Here is a 25,207-nt window from a genome sequence, read left to right on the forward strand (position 1 = left end):
TGTTCCTCTTAACCTTTGTAGTTGTAAGCAGCATGCATCAGGGTTTATGTACATTGCATCCCTGAGGCCTACTCCAATGTGTTCTGCACAAGAAGATCAAGCCCATTTAACCTAGCAAGGTCTGCCGTAGTTCAATGGGAAGAACTTTTCAATGGGGCTGAATGGGGCAGCCTCTAGAGAAATCAAATCTGCATGAACGCAAGGTTCTGCCACATTGTGTGTCTGAAAACATAAAGGGCAAATGGGACAGACCAGTCCTGATTTGTAGAGAGACTATACAGGGTCATCTGCAAATCAATACTATCCTTCTCCATTAACATCCTCAATGTTCTGTCTCCCATCGCTTTCGGCTCATTACAAGCTATTGGCCTGTCAAGGCGGCATTGGTACTGTAGTTCGTGTCGGCCCTTGAGGTTACAAGAATCGTTTTCATGCAAAGGACGCACGTCTTCTGTCTGTGTTTGTCAGTGAAAACAATGCAGCAAATACAAAACATCCTGTTCCTTAATTAGCCTTTTTGATTTATTCAGTCTTTCCCCAGTGAAAGCTTCCTATACATCTTTAAAACACTCTTTGTCCTCACAAAGGCTGACAAGGGAAAGAATTATAGTGACTACGTTCACCTCAGGTCACTAAATGGTGGCTGGTGTGATGGCAAATTATAACCCTTTTAGGCTTTGTCAGGCGGATCCACACATTCAAGGTCAAATCTAATTTGCAATGGAGGTAATTTTAAATATTCATTTGTGACCCTAGGAGTTTCAATATGACCCATACTCTCTTGGGGTGATCATTTCCCTTGTTAGTCCCCCTGTTGGAATGAAGTGTTTGGTTTGGGGCAAGAATAAAAGACACCCATCGGGGTAAATGTTTAATAACCTGGTTTGTAAAAGGACTTAGGACCGTTTAGAAGTACAGGAATCGAGTCCACTTAAGAGTTTAGTCAATGTACAGGGATTTACATGAGTAGTCTTCCATGACAATTTGCATTCAAATTCAGCGTGGTTTCAATGCCAATTAAGATTTGGCCTGAGGATACCTTTTTATGTTATTTTATTTTATTGATGCGTATAACAGTGAGGAGTGGGTTTTTACTGTGCGTTTAAACACGTGGAGTCATGTTCCAGGCCTGGCTGTCTGTTAAACAAGACATGTAGGCTTTATTAGAAGGTTTCAGGGCAGTGAACACCTCTTTAAATGGCATTAAATGGCAATAAACCCCAGTAGACTCCAACAGAGCTTATATAAAGGCCACATTTTGGCCCTTTTCGGGAGAAGCTTGAGTTATATATTGAGCATACAATGTACGAGATATACTGTAGAAACCATTAATAAAAGATTTTTGCGTATTTATTCAGCATAATGAAATGCATGGAATTCCAAATGTGGAATAATGGATGTAAAACACACAGGACCAAGAAAGTACACCATTTGAAATGCATTATATTTCACTTTAAGGGTGAGTTCCCCCAGAACTGAGGACTTTCATGACATTTAACTGAACCTTGTGTTGTTCCAAGAAACAGCCAATCAGAACGATTTAAAGTGTTACGCTAAGATGTTAAAATATCTTCCTTTGGGATCAACAGAAGAAAGTCATACAGGTTTGGATCAACATGAGGATGACTAAATGATGACAGAATGTTCACTTTTTGGTGAACTATCCCTTTAAGCCACACTTTAAATGTCAGAATATGCTGCCTTACATTTTTAACCTCTTGATCTCAAGGTTGTTTCTAATGACTGTATTAAGCCACACCTCTGCTCAAATTCAGTAGTAATCTCATTCCTAGGCAAATATAGGAAGATGTCTGTCTACTAATAAAATGGTAAAATTATAGCAATATGTGTAATATGAACCACAACATGGAATGGTAAGGCAGCTCATCAGGATATTCTGCTCCCTAGATGTGACTTGTAGCTTGCTGGATGATAAAGAGGTCACTGCACTAACAAAGCCTGTGCCTTGTGCAGAGGCTTCATTGTCAAGACCTATTTAATCAGGTTAGGAGCAGGAGCTAATGTCTTTGGCGGTGGGTTGACCTTCGCATCCTACCCTACATCTCAGTGGTGCCCTATCCTGTCTTCCCTCATCTCTAGTGCCCGTATTCACCTCTTCTCATCTGTAGCTAACTCATTACTGAATGAGGTCTGTATGATTTGTTCCCTTTAACCCTGTAAAGCCTGACAAATGAAATAATAGTCAGAAAAATCAATATTTTTGAAACAGTACATTGAATCTTTAGACTATATATATAGTATATATACAAGGCTTTTATGGTTCAAACAGCATGATACAGGAGAATATGGAGCTCATACGCAAAGAGGAAACAACAGTTAAAATATGCATTTTGCTGCACTTTCTTATATGTATATGGCAAGTAAGATTAAAGTTTGAAAGCTCTGATTGTCTGATAGCAATGTTTGGTATTTAAAAAAAGTTATTTATAAATAGCCTGTCACAAGATGTTGCATCCATTTATGCACCATCTGTCCTGGTTAATATTTAAAACAACCCAATAAATTAATTAAACACCTTATCTCTGCAGATTTAAGACAAGTTGGAGGTTATCCTGACTTTAAGAGGTTATTTAAAGAACATTCTTTTCAAGTGTTCTTCTTAAGGAAAAATATTTTTTTTGTGTGTGTAAGAATGTAAGAATGTTAAAAATGTAGACCCTTTTAGTCAAGTTTTCCCATGCAGTTTAACAGACTTAAGCTTCCAAGCTTCAAAGGGGGCTCAAAAGTGCTTCAAAAATATTAAAAAAAGCATCCATACAATTGGCCATACAATAGCTTTGTGTGAGGGACAGACTGATAATTCTGTCATTATTCTGATTATTCGGTCTGATTAGTGAGCAAACCATTTAGACTTGTTTTATGAACTGGATCAACTGTTAAAAAAGATCTGAAAGATCTTGTGTTCTGACACAAATCGCATTAAAGGCGACTTTTAACTGAACAAACTACATATTTTTTGGGGTCATTTTGCAGCTTGAAAGCCCCTCTATCCCTTTTATTAGAAAGAGTCACCAGGGACAGTGTTAGAATTTACCCTTTTGAGTTACAGTATATGGAAGAAATAAAAGAATGCCGGTTAAAAAGAGTAATTTACCATATTTATGTCACTCATGGTGCTTTATGTCATGCTGGAAACAGACAGTTCACACTCACTTTTATTAAACTGAAAAGAGAATAAAGGGTTTTCTTTAAAAACTCATTTTCTGTGTTATCCAAACACATACAATCATACAGATTTGAAAGTAAATAATGACAGGATTTTCATATTTGGATGAATTATATATTTTACTCTCCTGCTTCGCTCCATCTGTCTTCTAAGCACACGTCATTTTGCCAGCTTTGATTACATGTGTGTTTGAAACAGTGTGCAGACATGTGCTTCTGTCTGTGTGTGTGAGCGCGGGAATGGGCAGAGGGATGATACTGTCTCAGGCTCACTGAGCTGGTTCAGTGAGCATGGCACTGACCCACATTCACCACCATCACATTAGCTCTTCCTCCCTGTCCCTCACACAGACATTGCGTAACACTGCGGCTCTTCCCTGCACTTGAATGTTCCACTTTCACCCACATTCCAAACAACCAACATGTAAAGTGAGTGCTGAAAATATGCATTTGAATATGTATACTGTGTGCACTGTCTGTTTATGTGGCAGTGGGTGAGCTGGGCTTATTGTTCTGCATAGAAAAAAAAAATTAACAACTTCAAAAATAACCCCACTTGCCTTTTGACAACATAATGTGCATACTGCCAACAATAACAGCAAATTATAATTTGTTTGCTACATTCTGCCAGATTCTGTATTTTATGTACTGACCCAGGGCACTATTCATTGTGATGAGCAAATAAACATCCCTATGTCTTTTCAGAGCACTCTAATAAAAAAATAAAATGTTCATTGTATACACATTACAACTAGGAAGAATCTTGTGTGCTGGAAAAATCTTACTATAAACACATCCTAAAGAAAAATCACACAGTTCCCCTCATGAAATTTGTTGTTGACTCTTTCATTTTAAATAGAACAAACCTGGAACCTTCTATTGTGTTCCCTCTCTGCACAGGGGAAATATATCTATGTATTTATTCAAGAAACACTGCCCCTCAGTGGACAAAATGATAAAGGCAGCCATATTCACAAAACGTCATATTCTATTGTTTCTATATACAGTATACAGTATATATAGGAATGTTCACAATACACTGATTTAATTGGATGTACTGTATTAGGAGTTCCTTTACTGATTAAATCAGTAAAATTAAAAACTGCTCCTTGTTCAGTTGGAACTTTTCCTCTCTCTCTCTCTCTCTCTCTCTCTCTCTCTCTGTCTCTCTCTCTCTCTCTCTCTCTCTCTACACACACACACACACACACACACATACAGTATATCTATAGATAACTGATAGATAGAAAGATAATTCATAATTTTTCAATTCACTCTCAGTATATATATATATATATATATATATATATATATATATATATATATATATATATATATATATATTATACACAGATCATTTATTTATTTTTCTATTATCTGTCTCTTTATTTTACATATTTATGACCTATGGCCTGCATCAACCACAGTGTGACACACAGGAGGGAAAGAGCAAAAACATTAATTTCATCCAAATGTAAGATCATTAGAGTTGCTTGATTAAGACTTGATTCTGTGGGAGCGCTCAATTTTACAGTCAATGCACATGCAAATTTCCCCATGGCAAAGCAGTGGGAAACAGGTCTGCCCTGTTGGTATGGTACAACACACTCATCATAAGAGGACAACACTGGAAGAAAGAGGGACAGAGAGACAAAGAGGGAGAGGGAGAAAATGGGATTCTAATGAGTCAGCCATCCAGAACCACATCTGATGCCCCGGGGATGATCCGGGGCATACACTCTACCATCACTGTTTATTCTTTCATTTCCACAGGTTAATGCCTGTTTCCTTTATAAAATCTTAATTCCAATATCATAAGGTGATTTAATGGGGCGTTTCTGGATCTGACTGATACGGGCAAATGCATTCTAAAGGTAAATGTCATTTTTGCATACCTAAACAGACGGATCATAAAAAAGAATCTGGCCTACTGCAATTGAGTTTGTTCCACTTTAGCACTTGGAGACCTTTTACCTTCCTAATAATGATTATATAATCACATCTTCAGGATAGAAGCTGCTCTCCTCATTATTGTATTATTATAGTCATGTACACCTCATTTTTAAACTGTCACAAAAGGAGAGTAAAAGCTCAGCGCTGGCTATAGCAGCATTGCCTGGGGCTAAAAATATTAGGAAAGCAAATTCAGATTTCCTATTTTGGATAAAACCAATTTTGGATATGGGGTTCTGCATGATGCAGAAAATGAATAGTAGGGAAAACCATAAGATTAATAGTGTTTGTAGTAACTCTGTGGTGCACAAACACTAAGCACTTCATCACTGTGTGTTAGTGTGTATGTGTGGGTCAGGGTCATTGTGCAAATGTCCCAACAAGAATTGCGAGATGTGAAATTGCATACATTGTAGGTCCAGCAAAATAGGGTTGTGCACTAGAGTGCTCTACAGTGTAGAGTGTTAGAACTACAAATGAGCCCAATAAAAAACTATGAACAGAACAAAAGAACTATAAAGAAGTACAGCAAAAGCTTTAGATATACTATAGAACTAGAGAGAATGACAAAAGCATGGAAAGAACAATAGATAAAGAACTATGAAAAGGATGACAAAAAAGCTACAGAACTACAGTACATAAAGAACAACAGATAGACTGACAAATAGAACACCAGAGAGAACTATAAATAGAAAGAATGACAGAAAGAATAACAGATAGATACAACTATAAACAGAACTATAGAAAACTATAGACAAAATAGAAAGAATGTCAGAAAGTGCAATAGAATAACACAAACAACGACAAACAGAGTACACTGAGTATGAGATCTCTTCTCCTGTTCTGGCTCAAGCAGGGAGGAGCTGTTAACATCAGACTCATATTCTAAGAATTGTTTACCATATTTCAGCAAAAACAGTTACAGATCTGGATGAGTAATTGTGAATCACTGTTGTGCTAACTTTCCTTGGACTGTCGCTTCTGGCTCTCTGTACTGCATCGCTGTATATTGAGCATCTACATGTGTCACACAATACCAATAACCCATTTGTCTTCATAACAAAGTGTGTGTTGCGCATGCTTTTTTGAAAGCAGCATGTCCCATTCTTTCGTCTGTCGGCAAGCGGCACCTGTTCCAGGGAGACACATGGCAGAAGAGGCGCTGAGTCAGCAAACAGGCCTGACAGAAACATGGTGCTCTGTCTCATCCAAAAAGATGTCCTTCGAGACCACAGCGGCTAGACAACGACAACAACAACAACAACAACACGAAGTGGGACACTCATCTCTCACAGGCCAGGGCAGAGTCACGAGATAATGAAGCTGTTGAGAGATAAAGAGTGTGAAGAGGAGGGAGGGCGAGAGGAGAACGAGTGAAAGTAATCACTCCGGAAAAAAAGAGTGACAGTGTGGAAACAACAACGGATGGGGAGGCAGAACAGCAATGCCCCTTCAAGGTCAACTCCTCAGGTACATGACGGGTAAAAAATGAGCTGGCGAAACGACAGCGCGGTCCCCGCTCTCAATGAGGCCCATCAGCTCCACTGTTGGCATATTTTGCCTTGACGAGTTTCATTTATTAAGTGGAGGGCTTGCGTATGCGCCACGCTTGCCGGCAGTCACCTTTCGAGCATCCCAATTAACTCCTCTCTAATTGATGTTGGACGTATTAAAGTTAATGAGGCAGCGGTCCATCTGTTGCGTGAAGAAGCGACGAGGGTATTGTCATTGATAGGGCGAAAGCGTGCATAATGCAGCAAGGACGGTGGTTTTTGACACAGCACAACAAGACAAAGAGCTGTTTGTCGAGCTGGATCCATAACGGAGCTTCTAGATTACCTCACATCGCTCCGTGATGATCCTTCAATTCGTCTCTCATGCATTTTTACGAGATCCATATATCAGCTATATGAGTTTATATAAGGGATGTATGACACAATGAATGATTCACAGGGCCTGAACAGTATGTCTAATAAATAATAAATCTAAATTTTACTGATGCACACACTGTGTTTTGCTCACGATTAAATTTTAATCGAGGTGATGGTGGCCTCAGTGGTGGAGATGTCATTGTGGACTGTGCTAATCTATAACATCTCCCTGTGGTTTATCAAAGGGAAAGATTTCAGATCAATCCAGGCAGTTTATGCTCCCCTGTACGTGTGGCTGTACTTGCAAGCATATGAATGTGTTCTAATGGAAAAGAGAAAGTAGGAAACAAGAAAAAAGTAAGGCAGAAAGGCTAAAGGTGGAAGATGGAAATATGTTCTTTGGATCTTTACCTAACCAACTGTGTGACTAAGACTAATAATATCCTATAATAATAATAAGAGCCATGCCGCTTTGTACAGATCACACAATGTAAAAAATTAATTAATAAAATAAACTAAAAAATATATTAAAGAAAAGCAACTGTGGTTGGCTGAACATTACTAAAAAAATACTGTAGCAAAATGTACAGTAAAAAAAAAAAAAAAAAAAAAACTTAAATTCAATATGTAATGTTGAGATATCAAATTACTTACCTTTATAATATACTTACAACCACCCTTACAACTTACAACACAAGCGGAAAAGAGAAAGCCACAAAATAAATCAATATTCATCACAAAAAGCTTTACACAAGCTGTATATTCAAATAAAAAAAACACTTATACACAGAAATTTCAATGAAGTCATACACACATATACAAAACACATTCACCATCAAGCCCTAATACACATAACTGAAAACAAAAGTTATTTCAGCAATTATTTCTGTCACACAGGGAATTCTGGGAAGGTCAGTATAAAGTTTTTCACTGTAAATTATTAGATAATTGTTTTTCACTTTTGAAAACTGTGCATTTAACAGTATTTTACTGAAAAATTATATGGAATTTCCTATTACATATATTAAAATTTTTCACTGTATAGAGTAAGGTAAATTATTGTCATCTAATGAAAAGGTTTTTACCATACATTTTTAGTGTTAAAATTCAAATAATTTTTACAGTGTAAATAAATACTGTCTGATGTATGTATATATGACGATAGCTGCTCGTATCTCAGCTTGTCTAACAGACATTTCTTGCTGGATGATGGACCATCACCTTTAACTCAGCTTTGCCAAGACAGAACTGCTTGTGATTCCAGCAAACCCATCGTTTCATAACAATTTCACCATCCAGTTAGGCACATCAACCATAACTCCTTCAAAAACAGCCAGAAACCATGGAGTTATGATTGATAATCAGCTAATTTTCCCAGACCACATTGCTAAAACTGTCCGGTCCTGCAGATTTTCTTTATTTAACATCAAGAAGATCGGGCCCTTTTTTTCGGAACAGGCTTCCAAACTCCTTGTTCAAGCTCTTTATCTATTGCAATGCTCTCTTAACAAGTCTTCCAGCCAGTTCTATCAAACCTTTACAATTAATCCAGAACACAGAAGCAAAATTGCACGTCACACCTCTGTTTAACAATTTGCACTGGCTACCAATAGCTGCTCTCATAAAATTCAAGGCATTAATGTTTGCCTATAAAAGCACCACTGGCTCTGCACCCATTTACCTACATTCATTACTTCAGACTTATGTGCTTGCATTCCTCCAGAAGCTTGCATTCTGCAAGTGAACGGCGCATAATAGTGCTATCTCAAATAGGCACAAAATCACTTTCACTGACTTTTTCATTAACTGTTCCGTCCTGGTGAAGTGACCTGCCCAACTCAATCCGAGCAGTTAAGTCCTTAGCCATCTTCAAGAATTGACTAAAAACACATCTCTTCCATCTTTATTTCACCCTCTAACTCTAGCACTCTCTATTTGAATACTATTCTTAAAATAAAATAATAATAAATAGCACTAGCTTCTCTATTCTTTTTTGTATTATATCTATTTGTTCTCTTTTTATTTATTATACAATTAACAAAAAAGCCTCTAACACTAGCCTGCACTATTCTTTTTCTCTTCTGCCGGTTTTCTTTTTATTTATTATATATATATTATATATATAAAAAATACATGCTGCTACAAGTACTGCGTTAGGCTGAGACTTGTAATAGCCCATGCATATCATTGCTCTTTTCTTGATTTTGATTGCTTCTATTGTCCTCATTTGTAAGTCGCTTTTGATAAAATCATTTGCGAAATGACTAAATGTAAATGTAAAAGTGGGGAATGCACTCAAAAGCAATCATTTGGCCATGTATTATTTTTTTAATGATTTTACCAACATTCTCTATTTTTCTCTACACAGAGAAAAGTAAAAGAAGCAGTGTTGTGTTATGAACTAATAACATTCAACATTTCAAAACTAACATCAAAGGCAAAGTGAAGCAGTCACACCCCGTTCCTTCCTTTGTACTGTGTAACAGCTTCCAGATGAGTCCACAGGAGTGTGTTTGAACTGCTGAATTATGTAACCACAGCTTTACAGGTCTGCTGAACGAATCCCCTGAAGAGTGGAATGATGTGCTATTCCCTCAGTCAAGTGGGTTGGGATCAAAAATGCTGTAAAGTCAATGCTAAATAAGATTAATACAAATCTATCTCACCATATAATAATGTATAACAAAATGATATACATTATTAATAGGCTTAAAAGAGAAGAGGAAATGTTTCCCATATCCTTTGTTTTTGACAGAATGAGCATCCAGTCAAACAATACAGTATTTTTCCAACTTCCTAGGTATTTCCGCTGAAATCTATTATATGTTATATTTCACTTTCAAAAATAAATAAATAAAAACATATGGAGAGAGAACTGGCTCAGCATATTTTAAGATTGAGCACTTTTTTCCGTTATTCCTTTTGAACTATAGCCAAACAGTTTACAGTCATCCAACGCATTAACCTTTAGCAGGCAACAGTGAGCCATCATTCTTCATACTTTAAGAAGTCACCTTTAATGTATGGCTGATAAAGCTAAGAAAGGAGAAATTGCTTTGAAGCGGTGACACCACAAAGAGAGAAAGAGAATGGGTTGAAAAGAGCGAGATTAAGGTAGAAGAGAAAAAGATTGCCCAGCATCGGATGTGTGGCTGGCATATTTAACCTGCCCATCTGCATGAAATACGGCCAGGCGGATGTCGCACCGCTTCAGTGCTCCCGAGCCCATACTTAACATTTCCGTAGGTGAAAGGGGAGGCGTCGTTAAGGGGAGCCACACTCCGGGGATGCTCATCTCCAGCTCTCCCTGAAGCCATTTATTGCATGAGAGCCTCCATATCATGATCAATCCCCTGGAAAGAAGCGAGAGGGTCCATGCCACCACAGAGGCGTGCAGTTAGACCTTTTATGTCCCTAAATAATTCTCTATTCTCTTGAAAACAAGCTCTATTTTGAGACTTTTAGCAGTTGGTTTTGTCCATTTACAGTATCTCTTAGGGAGAGGCCTCTAATAGCTGGAACTCTTTTCCTGAGTTTAAGAATTTTTCTATAGCTTTTGTCATAAAACAGCTCAACATCAAGCTCCAAGAAGGACATTAAAACATACCATAAACACCATGAAAATATCATTTTCAATATCACTATTCATATTTGTCTGAAATATTTCATGATACAGGCCAACAACTCACAGCATGATATAGCCTATATAATGCAGTTATATCCCCCCTGATTCAAGATATTTAATTGTATGAGGTTTTCGTTTGATATTTATATCATGTGATATAGTTAAGCAAGGAGGGCAAGTGTGGCTCAAGTGGTAGAGCATTGTGTTAGCAGCGCAAGATTGTGGGTTTGATTCCCAGGGAACATATGTTAGGTAAAAACTGTTAGTAAGTCGCTTTGGATAAAAGCGTCTGCTAAATGCATAATTTTAAATTTAAATATCAATTGAGTGTTGTTTTTGTCCCAAACAGCAAGATTGCAAACATGATATTGATATTATATATTTAAATAAATAGGAATTTAATATTGTGTTATATTTTAGAAACAATATTGTCTGTTTTTGTTTAGTTTTGGCATGAGAAATATTTAAGCCAGAGCAGAACAGTGTTGTGTCAATGATTCAATGACCCTTTCATAAAGAGAGCCAAAAAAAAAAAAAAAGAATAAATAAGTAGCTCAATAACTCAAGACATTTACTGCCACCCACTGCTACTTTTAGTTTCTTATTTAGAGTAGAATTTCATTAGAAAAATAATTACTTATATATTAATAATAAATAAATAAAAACCATCAAAGGGATAATTCAACCAAAAAACAAAAAAAAACTCTCACTCATGTTGTTTCAAACCTGTATGAATTTCTTCCTTTTGTGTAACATAGAAAATATTTTGAAGAATGTTACCATTGACATCCACTGTTTGAAAATAAACAATCACAAACAAATACATACATAAATAAATACTGAGACATTTATGCTTTTTTATTATTATTATAACTTATTTAAGATGTTATTCACTGATAATCTCCAATAATTATTTAAGAAACAAATTCATCAATTTATTATATAATACAAAATAATTTGACACATTATCCACACCGTCTCATGAACAATGTATAGAACAAAGGAAAAAAAACTGTGATGCACAGCAATGCGTCTCTCTCTCTCCCTTCCCATAAACTGTGCTCTCTTCATAGATCTGATTTATAGGCTAGTTGCCTATGGCATGATGGACCAACTTGAATTAATATGCATTTGCTTATGGCTTCCTGTGATAAATTAATACTAGGGGAGACAATAGAGGTCACAGGGGAGTCTCTTAGTTTAGGCACAGTCACTACTGCCTCTGTTCGCGGCTCTGTGCATTTCGTAATCCCTCACTATGATGAAAAGGAAAGTCTCACGCAGGGATTTACAGGCTGTGTTTACAATGTGATTATACTGACTGCTGTCAGGGTGGGTTCTCTTGTGGTCTTAATAAAGTAATAGGAATGCCTGATGTGTTTTTTCCCCTATGACTATTCGCATACGGCTTTAAGGGTATTTGTTTTCTCCAGATGGTGAACTTGACAAAGGATTTGTTTTGGAAGACTGGAACTGCGGTGTTTTCATTGTTAATGATATAATAAATCAGAGTTTTCACTCGCCTTATCTTAGCTTTGTCTAATCAAATAAAATGGCCCTGAGATTCTCTTAGCGAGCCATTACGGCGCAGCTCTTTTGTCGTGGTCGCATACTTCCTCATTAGAGCAGAGCTGCTTGTTTTGCAGGTTCGCAGGTCGTATCATTGGCCGGCCTATGACGAGGGTCCTGTCCTGGGAGGAGATTCTTAATGACGGAATGCCCCTTTGGATCATCGGAAGCAACTGCGAGAAACCAACCATGCATCACCTGAGTTCCTGCCCTGGAGGAAACAGATAATACTTAATCTAGCCAACCTCATTACAGCTGTCCATGTTTTACTTGCTCCACGGATACAGCTAAATTTTCTATCGCTTGCCTTACTTATGATGAGAAAGTGTCCACCTAATATTTTTTTCTCCCCTCTCCCCAAACACAGGAGTATGTGTGGAGGTTATTAACTGCTTTAATTCCTAATGATGCCTGACAGGTGCTCTTCTTGGTGAGATTAAGGACTGGACGGGTTAATGATGGGATTGGCAAGATTGTCATAACTCACAATAGGACCATTAAAGTGATATTACGGAAAGGACTGCTGCTGATATGTGTTTAACTCCGGCAAGGTGGCACCAGGCGATCTGTCATTTTTTCTTTTCTTTATGTGATTTTCTTGCCTGCAAGGCCATGTTTTAGGTGTGTGGGGAATGTCAAATAATCCTGGCCATGAAGAACGGTAGGTGAATTGGTAGAAATGTGAATGAGAGAAGGTACGGGAAAGAAGGACAGAGGTAGAGAGAGTGTGCATGGCAAATGTGTGAATAATCATTTGATAGGATAATACCAATAATAGGCATAATTGTTGTAATATATGATTTATTATTATTATTTTACTTTATCAAAAATAAAAGATTGTTCCAGCACTCTGGTTTACTAAAGCTAAAAATGATCTTCAAACACCTATCTCTGTTTTGTTTTTCTACGGAAAACTGGACAAAGAAAGACATTTCCTTCCACTAAGGGACCATCAATCATCTCCAAGTATCTACGATACCACAGTGGTGAACCAGTGAAGCCATGAAAGCTGAGAGCCTTTGTACTGCAATACTGCCCTCTACTGCCAGGAAGATTAGCTTCAGGACAAAAGAACAAAGGAAACCACACAGAAAAGGACACAAAGGAAAGTAAGGAACATGTACAACACCTGATAGGTGAAGTCATCCTTAAAGACAGCGTTGTCCATATTTTCTGTCCTCCTTTCTCCTTGACTCACCTTCACTGTGGATACTCTTTTAAAAAAATGGAAATGGATTCAACTATGTACTGTATTTTTGAATTGGTATCATAAGAACATTTCTGAATCATTGCTGTTCATAAGCAAGTAAATGGTATGTGTGAGGAAGATTTTGTACCATATGCAATTAGTATGAAAACCACAGCTAAAACCACTAGTCATGTGACACACAGACAAACCACATTAAAGCCACTCTAACCAGCTATTTTATATCCAAACCACACCCATCTCACCTGTGCACACCTCTTCCCACTTTCTTTCCATCTCATTCTCTCTCTTTTCCCTCTCTGTCTATTCCTCACTCAACTGTGTTTTTTCATCTATCACTACACTTTAGATCAAACCAGGTGAGTTGCTTTTACAGAAGCAAGAACTAAATTAGATTAAAACGGATTTAAGTGGAAAGGAGTCAGCATGCACTGTGTGTACTGTGTATGCAATGCTAATTAAAATATCAAACGCAGCTCTGATTTATGTTTATTGCTTCATTACAGATTAAAAATGGGCTGCTTCACATTCGTCAAAGTTGTGATGGTTGTGTTCAACTTGCTTATCTGCGTAAGTAAGCTTTTTTCCTCATTAAATGTGTTCATTTGAGTGCAGGGAGAGGGGTGTTTAGAAGAATAATTGCATTTCTTTATTTATTGACTCAGACTTTTATGTGGGGTGTCAAGAATGTAATAGATTCAGCCTGCATCTGAATGAGGGACAAATAATTTATCCTCTCCTCTTTACAACGAACGCACATGGTACACACATAAATTGAACTAATGCGAACCGATAACATGAAACCATTAGAAAATGCTTCATTGCTTCACGGTGAAGTTTTGATAATCACAGTCAAAGTGTGAATGTGAGTAAGTCGGTCGCACTTGCTCACATGCAATAATTTTCATCTCATTATTGTTCACAGCCACTTTGTTTGTTTGCTAAAGCCTGCAATTGCCTGAAATGATGGGTAAGCTGGGTTGCATTGTGGGACAGGAGATTTTTAAGGCTCTAGACACAGGAACAAAGGAGCGCGTATATAAAAGTGGACAATATTTCATTCAAAGCATTGCTAGAGCAGTACACTATTAATTTCTATTTGGTGAACGGTTTCTATTTATCAGATCTACAACTGACTTATCAGTCTCAATACTTGTCAAGGTCGGTAGAGGACAAGACTGGCACTACACAGGTTATACCGAATACAAGGTCAAGGTTTTCTGTGGAGATTTCATTAAAATAAAAAAATGAGAAATTTATAACCAAGTGCTTTTTGTGCGTATTGTCAAAATCTCAACATAAACCAATCAGTCTTGTCATTCAGTCTTAAATCTGACATAATGATTCGAGAGCAATGGTTGGTCAACAAAAGATAAGCTAATTTGATTTTTTACGTTCACGTCTTCAAGTATTAGAAACTTGCTTTGTTTAACTACCATATATGTCTGATTATGGAACATATTTAAACTAAGGACAATAACTATAATGTTAATAGACTAAAGGTCGTAATGCACTGCAAAACACTTAACCAGATTTTGCACTGATTTACAGTCTTTCAAGTCAACACTGGCTATTGAAAATCAGAGCCAGTCTAGAGATTTGAGCTGACAGAATTTCGCTGAATATCAGGTACTGTGTGATGGGCACAGGCTTCAATTTTTTAGCTTCTGGCTATGACTCCATCATTGCTGAGGATATCAAACATGTTTAATATTTTGAGCCTATTTTAGAACACATTTTGACTTCATTTTTCATGCTTCTACTCCTTTCTTGGGTTCAGAACGACCTGAAAGTCTAGTAGTGTGTGATCCTCAATTATTTAGTGTATGATCCCTAGTTTTTTTCTCTGTAATAATTTACAAAGTTAGCAAGAGTATGATGCCTAGTGTTCAGATTTTAAAAGTCATGCAGTGTATTCCAGTCTTAATATAAAATCAGTTCATAGTTCAAATCATAGTTATCTTTATAGTTATAGTTCTTGGTGTGAATGGGCCTTTATTGTCAAAAAGTGCCAAATGCAGGTGCTCTAGTATTAATGGTGAATGTCAGCAACAGTATATGTCTGTTTGTTTGTTTTTTTTGGTAAATATATTTATATTTGCCTATGATATCAACTATAACGCATAAACGAACCAAGTGCAAATACCTCCCTAAATATTACACAAATAGTTTTCAATGTAACTGGATTGGTTAAATATTTGGGTGTCAGCCAAGACTGTGAGCCAAGAAGCTCCAACAAAGCAACAGATCACACTGAGTTGAAAGCTCCCATCTTTCTGAATAGTAAATTAAGACTGCACATTTATGTGTTCATTATATTTAACACATCTCTGCTTACATTTAGTAAGACAGCGCATCTACATGCTTTTTTTCCCTTTTCTATTTAGACCCCCCCCCCCCCCCTGCACAGCAGTCTCCATAATTCCCTGTGTAATACCATGGAAATCCAAATTATTTTCCTCCCCTCTCCATGTCTAATCGGTTTCATTCCACTTCCATACAGTGTTCCTTAGTTTACCCTTACACAAAATCTGATTTCCATGTAATCTCTCTAGAAGCATCTTTCTTTGGCACGCCATTTCCAACGTTATGCCATTCATGGTGGCATTTCATCAAAGCATTATTTGTTTAAAAAAAAAAAAAATCTGTAATAATTATGACAGGAAGGGAAGAACTTTTGAAGAAAAGAAGCTGAAGGTAATATGCCCGTCAAATTCTATTTGCTTAGAGACGTGTCCATGATGAAAAGCTGTCGGTTTAAACAACTAAAACATTCGGACAATTCCCGAAGCTCCAAGAGCGCAAGCGGGAAATTATCAAATTAAAATTATTCTCACGTGGAAAAAATTAATGTTGATGGGAAGGGGTATTGAGCGTTTCGTGTTCAGCTGTCAGCCAGCTGAGCTGGATGTGAGTCGTCCTGACAGGCATGATTGTGTCTGACAGAACATATCAGGTTTCAGAGATGGTTATGGCACCAACTGTGAATTAACATGCAGACACCAACCCATTCATTAACCCAAACCACCACCAAATGTGTTCTGTGGCTTAAACCTTTTGATATCTGACTGGATGCACCTCATTCTGCTTGGAGACATCATATGAAATAGGCAGACCCTTTGAATAAACCTCTTCTACAGCTCACAGTTAAATAAGCCAACCATGGTGTTGCTCTTGGATCTTGATACATCAGAAGAAACCATAATGACTACAACATTGTGTGTCCGTCATAACCCCAGGAAACCCATGCCATGGTTATGTGTCAGACCTATTGTCAGCGAAGTGTCCTGAAAGTGACATAAATGAGCCGCCGAGCACCTAATCCTGCAGGCTTGTGGCCATTAAGGGCACCCTTTAGTTTTCTATTGAGTCATTGCCATTGTTGAATGACCTACCTCTATGGAAGAACACACATAACTCAGGTACACTCTGGCAATAATGGGAAATCCATGCAGGGCCTCTTATCGTACAGCGTAATGGTGAGAATAAAAGGTCATGGGAAAATGCCTAAGATAATGGAGCCAAATACACACGACTACAACTGATACACGCCTGTGGTCATAATGCTTTTATAGCAAAGGAACTTGAGCATGAGACATGATGATGTTTCTTGAACTAAAATATGAGTGCTAACTGTGTTTAGAACTATGTCACACAGTATCAGACTACAGTTTGTTTTGGGAAGTACAAAAGACTACGGATAACTTACAGTAGCTGGTCACATTACTGACCTTGATACAGTTGATATGCAAACATTTCTCCTAATACATGTTCTAAATTCATTTACTAAGAGAATTTTGAAGACTACCGGAATACTGTGATTGAGAACAGCAATAATTCACTTACCCAGAACATTTACTAAGTGTCCTTTTGCAGATTCTCTGGCTGTTGAGTTATTCTTGAGACAATGGACAAACATGTCCAGCTATTGTAACTCCTATTAGTTTTAAAAATACAATATATATTTTTAATTGTAAATGTTATGGGGATTAATAATAGAATGTATTTAACACAATTATCCCCTACAATTTAATTTGATCATTATTATGGGAAATCTATGACACTTATTGTCTTCTCACTTCATCTAAAACAGTGTGTCCACAGACAAGGGTTCAGTCATTCATATGCTGTAAAATTGATAAAATCATTTCCTGTGTCATTTCCTGTGTCGCAAACATGATATGTCAACACCATCAAATTATTTGAAATATTTAGATCATTTTATTCTCCTGAAGCAGGTTCCATTAGCATCTAGCATCAACAGAAAAAGAATTGTTACTACATGAACTCCAATTGTTTTGTGAAAGAAATGCCAAATTAGTCAACACGGTCAGATGTCACCACCATAAGGTTTTGTGTTTCAACAATATATCAGAATACTTAACTGTGACTCTTGAATAAAGCTTTATAAACATTTTCTGTTGTGTTTGTTTTAATAGAGTTATTGATTAATTCAATGAATTTGATAGTTAAAATGACTACAAAATCAGGTTTTCGTCCTAACCATCAGATGTGTCAACTCCGTCAGTTCTGTCATCTCTGTCAGCTGAATATTTTTATATTTCATTATGATATTTTATATTTGTTGTGGAATTGTTGGTCACATGTGAAAGTGTAATCTGTCTGCTAACATGAGAAGGTGTTTTGAAATGTTAAAAACCTCTTAAATTCTGTTAAAGATAAAACTGAAAAGGTTGAGAGGTTGTATCAAAGCATAGCTTAGTAGCTTAGTATATATATATAAGATAAAAAAAAAAAAAAATGTGAGTACAAGGTTTAATTTTTTTCAATTTTGCACCCTGTTTTGTCCCACTTCTCAAGAATCAGTTCTATTCAAACACATCGGACGCCGTCACATCACTGTAGTCACGTAATCACAATGTAGTCACCATTGTTTGTCAAATATTTGGAGCAAAGTCATTTTCATTACACTGCACTTAAAAAAAAGGAAAAAGGAAAAGAAAGAAAAATAGTAGAAGTAACATATAGTAAAAATACTATTATAAAACATATATTATATTATATTATATTATATTATATTATATTATATTATATTATATTATATTATATTATATTATATTTTCTGCACACAGTTATTCTTAACCATATGGCTACTATGACAAAAAAAAAAAAAAAAAAAAGGCTTGTTCAGTTACTGTAAATCATGGCTTTTTGGGGCTTGCTGCTTTATTTTGTGCAGTTATTCCATTGAGGCAGATACCTTTTTGTCATGTTACAACATAGAGAGTTGTGTAATGGACTGCAGCAGAGAAGAAACAAGAAAATCAATTATTTGGGGGGATATTTGCCATGTCTGATTATTGGGGAGGAGGACTTACTCACCTCATTGCTCTCTGGTTACAGCTCTGATGACAGGGTGACTGTATATATTTCCTATTTGTATCTAGGCATTAGCATATCACCGTTAAAATACAATGGTGTATTTGTGAAAGTAAAAAGTGAAAAATGTTTTTGACAGCTGGCGGGCATGTGTTTGGCGGCTGCAGGGATATGGGTGACAGTGGACGGGAATTCCTTTATGAAAGTTTTGCCACCCTTTACTGATGATTTCGAGAGTCATGTGAATGTAGGAGTCTTCTGCATCACTATTGGAGCAGTTATGACTCTGCTTGGACTGCTGGGGTGCTGTGGAGCTCAGAAAGAGAGTAAATGCCTTCTTATAATGGTAAATCTCATTCATCTAATACCAAATAGCAAGTCAAATATGAATAATAATGTATGTACGCTAAAATTCTGTTAATATGTTCACTCTCTTTGTCTTTCTCTATGCTATCAGTTCTTCTCCATCATCCTGCTCATTTGCATTGCCGAGACAGCAGCCGCAATAGTAGCCCTGGTCTATTCCTCATACGTGAGTCTCGCTCTAAACCACTGACCTCTCTGCCAGTCCTCCCCATCCCCCCACACACACTCTTTGTCTCTCTTTTCATTTTAGCTGCATGTAAATTCCCATCATACTCTGGCCATCATTAAATTAGGGGGGTTTGAAATGGCTCCAGCACATTCAGCCTCTTAATAACTCCCAGATTGCCTCAGGCGCTATGCCAGCACTTTCACTTTGAGCAATTTATCGCACTACAATATTGACGTTTAGGCATTTTATATGCAAAACAGGCGATTTACATACAGAGCTTCACCCATTTAGTGAAATGTATAATAATTACAACAACTTTCAATGAGTTATGGAGGGTATGTTAAGAGAATAATGCCATTTAATTAAAAACACAAAGGCCTTTTAGGGCAAATTAAAAAATGTAATTCCATTTAACAGACAGCAATCTAATTTAATGCATATGAATGAATAATCCTACGTTAGAAAAGTAAGAATATATATATATATATATATATATATATATATATATATATATATATATATATATATATATATATATATATACACACACACACACACACACACAATACCATAAACAAGTAGGAACTAAAATATCGGGAAAATAGTCAAGTTGTAAATTAATATAAAAAATTATATCTATATATATATATATAATTTCATAGGTAAAAAAATTAAGTAATATTAAATAAAAATAATAATTTCTTATTTTAACAATATATTTTTAATTTCTTAATGTTTAATATCCCTAAATAGTTAAGTAAACTGACATTAACCATGTCAGTTCAAGGTCAGATATTCTTGATTCCACTGTATCACAAGAAGCTCTTTAGAACATTTTGCTGGATAACATGATTATCAGGTTTTACACAATTAACTATACCATGCAAAATACTGAGAAATGATAAGTGTAGTTCTGTTTCACTCATTGTTATGCTATCATGTGCAACGAAAAAAGTATAAAGCGGAAATAGAAGCTTATTCTTTTGATCCACACTGCTGTCTATTTGTGGTGTTTGGTAATTGTGGTTCTACTCCATTGAGAATTAAAATGTTCGTGTAGGTATTTATGCAAGCGTAGAATCAGTTTGTTCATGAAGCATAATTTATAAAGCTATCTGGATGAAACGCAGTACTTCATCAACAAGCCAGAGCGGTTAATGCTACCAAGGAGTCACCAGAAAGGAAAAGTGCAGGACATTCCTGTGAATTATAGATAGACTAAATTGTTCAGAGGAACATTAAGCATGCAAATACCCATTTAATGTGCTGTTTGTCACCATCACACTTTTATCCATTCATTTATTTATTATCCTGAAAGAAGAAATTGGTGTTTTTAATAATTCATGTGCAAGTCTATGAGCAGCTGCCCTGTTGTAGTTTTGATAAGAAATAGGCTTCACAAAGTCATAACAATCATGAATTTGAATAGCATTACATGTTTAGATTAATATGTAAAATTGTTACAGAATAAGCCAAATCGTTCTGGAGATTGTGTTTTTAATGTTCAATTGGTCACAGCTGTTTACAGTGTGATCCAAAATGTAATCGCTCCCATTTCAAGAACATTTCGATTCCATTGTGTTGATGGAGTGTCGTTTGGCAATAACGTTTTCACTCTTTAAATTAAAGATAGTTATTATGATAAGTAAAAGCACATAGAATTTACATTCTTGTGTTGTATTACATTCAGCTGATGTTTGTAAAGGGCTTTCTATGTCGTACACACTGGTCTCAGATCAGCAATTAGCAATCGCTCCCTTGCCTTACAGTGCTTTGTCCTGTCTAGATTGTGAGGGAATTCCTCCAGACATTGATGGATTAGCTTGCGTGTAATAACTCTACTGATCTGTGTAGCTTCCACTGCTTCATAGGTGGGAGGGGGAGCACTTTTAATTGTGTTTTGTCTGCACATCCCCACAGGCATGCTGTGCTGAAGACCACTCTTGCTGACCCCACCTTTCCCAGCAAACACACACACACACACATGTGACACTTAGAAAAAGTCCTTGTGTGTCTAAAACTCATCTGGGTTTATTAATCAAATTTCAAATAATAAGGAAGAAAGTAAGAAAAGAGAGAGAAAGATATGAAAAATGCAAGCATGCAACACAAAGGAGATTTTAATTTACAAAGCATATGCAGACATAGTGTGTTCAAATAAACTATTTTTCCATATGTTATGCAATTAGTTCTAAATGCACTAAATAAAAGGCATACTGTATGGGTAATTAGTGGACTATGTATCCATGATATTTCATTTTTTGAGCTTCGATAATCATTCAGTTTCAAAATACAAAGACATAAAAAATGATTTGAGTTAGATTCCCAAATATATCACTGATAAAAATGGCAGCCTTCTTCATAGTTTACTGATTTATCTAACGGGAATGGTGTAATATAAAATGAATGAATTAATTAATTAAAAAAATGGTAACACTTTAAAATTCGGTCCCATTAGTTAACAAGTGCATAATGCTTTAACATACATTAAATGACATTGAGCAATATATTTATACAGTATTTATTAATCATTGTTCATGTAGTTTATAAAAATACAACATTGTTAGTACATGCTAGGTTAAGTCTATTAAATTATAATTACATACAACTTTTGATTTTAATGATGCATTAGTACATCAACAAAGGTGAATAAATTAACTAATTCAGTTGTGCTAACAAATAGAACCTTAGTGTAAAGTGTTAACAAAAAATAAAATATAATAATGTAAAAGCAGCTTTGATAGCCATAATATTAATACACTTAGAATATATTTTTCAAATTAAATGACAAATTAATTAAAACATTTGATAATTTGTATCAATAAATGAGGAAATAACCTTATGATCATGACTAGTAAGAACTGAATTGCAAAGAAATGACTTTATTGCTTAGCCTTTGTTTCATATAGCCATGATAAATGTCATTGCTAGCGGCCTTGTGGAGACACAATGGTGAAAGCAGTTTGCTTTAAAAGGAGTATGTTTTTGGAAGATTTTTATCTGCTGAAATCCATTCCCTTTTGAAATTCATGTGTCCTTGTTTATCTTTCTCTGTGATTTTGAAAGACTGAGATCATTCTAAGAGCGTGGGCCACACCTGGACTGAAGGAGAAGTTTGGGAAAGATAAAATCGTCACAGACTTGTGGAACTCAACCATGACAACAGTAAGCCACGGCCAACTGAATACATGCATACATGAGTATTGATCTGTGCTTCAGGCTTTTCAGTACAGGTCAAACTAAATTAATCCATCATGCCAAATTTCCTGGCCAAATGTGCCTTTAAAACCAGTATAGGGCGGTTAACAGTAAATTAACTTACTAAACAGACTGCCAAGAGTTTGACAGGCTAATGAAAACCCTTCAAGAGCTCTACAGATCAATACTCATATCATGGGAAAATATGTAGATATGTTAGCTCTACAAAAAGCAATATTTGTTAAAATACTATATGCAACTGACTGTTCTTGCTTTTCATTGGGTGATAGCTGCAGTGCTGTGGCTTCAGTAACTACACAGACTTCTCTGAATCCTACTACTATAAGCAGAATGGGGCCCTTTACCCCCCTACCTGTTGCGCAGGTCTTGAGCTCTTCCCCTGTGACGACGACAATGCAGGTTTCAGTAATGTGGAGGTGAGAAACATACAGAAGATTCACCTTTCTATCAAATAATTCCACTGCAATAGCTAGCAAAAGTTTTGATATCTTTAAAGTTTAAAGTAAATTAATAATTTCCTACAATACTACTGAATGGTTATGGGTCTTCCCATCTCTTGGGATCAAAATGATCTCTGGTTTCCAATATGAACTCCAGTATGAATATTTATGATAATTCTGATAGTAGCACAACCTCTGGGCACAATTATTTTGGAGGCAATCACATGAGTCATAAATGGCATATGACTAATGCTGCATCCAAATGCACCGGGGAACATCATGCCTCCACGTCTTGCATTCCAGTCATAACCCTAACCCTAACCCTAAAACAGAGAAATAAAACAGAAGTAAAAATGATGAAAAATTTGAAATGATGAAAAGGACTGAAATATGTTACATGTAAATTAAATTTAAAATGAAGAATTTTGCAATATTGGCAAACTTGGTTATGACATTTACATTTCTTTTTAGGGGTGGGGTTAGGGGTGGACCTTCATGCTTACTTTTTCACATTATACAAATTCATAAAAAAAATATTCTCATGAAATTGTCAGTTTGGTCTTTGTACATTGTTTCAAACTAGCTAGAATTCTTGTTTCTTGCTCGTATATGTGACTAAATTCACAATTTACAATACAATTACAATATTTCAGACACCACTTTAGGGGCACATAAGTGCTGAATATGGAAACATGTACTAAATTACTACTCTTTCCAGTACTGTTATGGTAAAATATATGGTAGATATAGTAAGATTAGTCTGCTAGTATGAGGTCCTAATTAGACCAAAACATGAAAATTATGTCTTGACAGCTCTGACTGACTGTAGGCAACACAACCAAATACGATTATTATCCACTTACCATTTTTTTTCAGCCTTACTAGGTGAATGATACGTCACCTAATTAATATTTATGAGCCATGCTGATAAGATATAAATATGACCCCCCACCACTTTTCAGATCACTCCTACACCCTTGTGTATTACAGAGATGTGGTTATATAATTTGGGCCCTTTTGTCTGATATTGGTTTCTCTTCCCAGGGCTGTTATAAACAAATTGTTAAGATCATCCAGAGGAACGTCAACATTGTGGGAGGAATAGCTGCTGGAGTCACTGCCATTGAGGTAAACACAACCCATCCATCATGCTGCTCCAATAACAAATGTCTTGGAAGAAGTGTACTGGGTTCATGCAGACAGTTGAGCAACTCTCAGGATTTGACTGTAGCCTTTTATCATGATGTGTTAAGGCTAGTTTGGTATATAGAACAATTTAGCACTTTGCATGTCCAGCACAAGGTTTAGCAATGGTTGTCATTATCTTCATTGCTTCCAAATGCATTTATATGCACTTATGCCTATAAGTTATTTCAATCATATGACACAGACAAATTATTTGCCACCACTTTTAAATGACAATGTGTTTTGTTTCCTAGGTGGCAGCGATGGGGGTGTCTATGTACCTCTATTGCTACCTGGACAAAAAAGCCACCTGAAAGTCTAATCTTAGTTTATTATTATGTATATGCATCTTTTCTTTATGTTACAGGATTAGTTATTTTAACTGTTCATAATACTATAGATGCTATTTATTGTAGGATTACAGTTGTATCACGTTAACAAGGTGAAGTGGATGATTAAATAGTTGGTTATTTGATTTTGAAATTGGAAGTTACATAAACATAATCATTTTCTTCTGCGGTTGTAATGTAATGCAATTCATGAAATAAAATGTTTCTGTATCCCCTTCTACATGAGAAAGTAATTTTATAACCAGAGATCAAGTTAATTTGCATAGAGAAGCAATAATTGTTTTGCACTGAAACGCTTCATGTCACACAAGCTGTTCTTCTACATGAAAAATTCGTTTAGGCAGAGATAGGAAAGTGTTTGTGTAGAATGTGTTATAAATTATGCATTTGCAACTATCTCTTACCCACTGAAAATATATCTGAGTAGAAGACTGACTGAGGATGATCATTTGTTCTGTTGGTACAGTTGATACTAAATAAAAAGTAACATGAAATCATGAGTCAGACCAGTTCCTCTAAAAATCCTTTGTAATCATAAGAGGCAAAGTATGACCTTCTACCCCACTGACAGTAGTACAGTTCATAATGAATAATAATGATTATAGATGTATAGACTATTACACAGAAATCAGAATAGAGTTTTTGACTTTCACTCGAAGATTCAGACACTACATCCCATTCTACAAAAACGGTCTGCATGATGATGCAATTACCCCTACAACATCGA

General features: G+C 36.1%; 1 protein-coding gene across 1 annotated transcript; it reads left to right on the top strand.

Moving 5' to 3' along the window:
- Positions 1-13,641: 13,641 nt before the first annotated feature.
- Positions 13,642-24,965, top strand: LOC127960171 (tetraspanin-1-like). The gene is made up of 8 exons (XM_052559761.1): positions 13,642-13,770; positions 13,918-13,981; positions 18,891-19,097; positions 19,209-19,283; positions 22,353-22,451; positions 22,775-22,921; positions 23,990-24,073; positions 24,385-24,965. The coding sequence occupies exons 2-8, from the start codon at positions 13,925-13,927 to the stop codon at positions 24,442-24,444; spliced, it is 729 nt and encodes a 242-aa protein (XP_052415721.1). The 5' UTR covers positions 13,642-13,770; positions 13,918-13,924; the 3' UTR covers positions 24,445-24,965.
- The last annotated feature ends 242 nt before the right edge of the window (positions 24,966-25,207 follow it).

This window comes from Carassius gibelio, chromosome B6 (assembly GCF_023724105.1).
Source record: "Carassius gibelio isolate Cgi1373 ecotype wild population from Czech Republic chromosome B6, carGib1.2-hapl.c, whole genome shotgun sequence".
NCBI lineage: Eukaryota > Metazoa > Chordata > Actinopteri > Cypriniformes > Cyprinidae > Carassius > Carassius gibelio.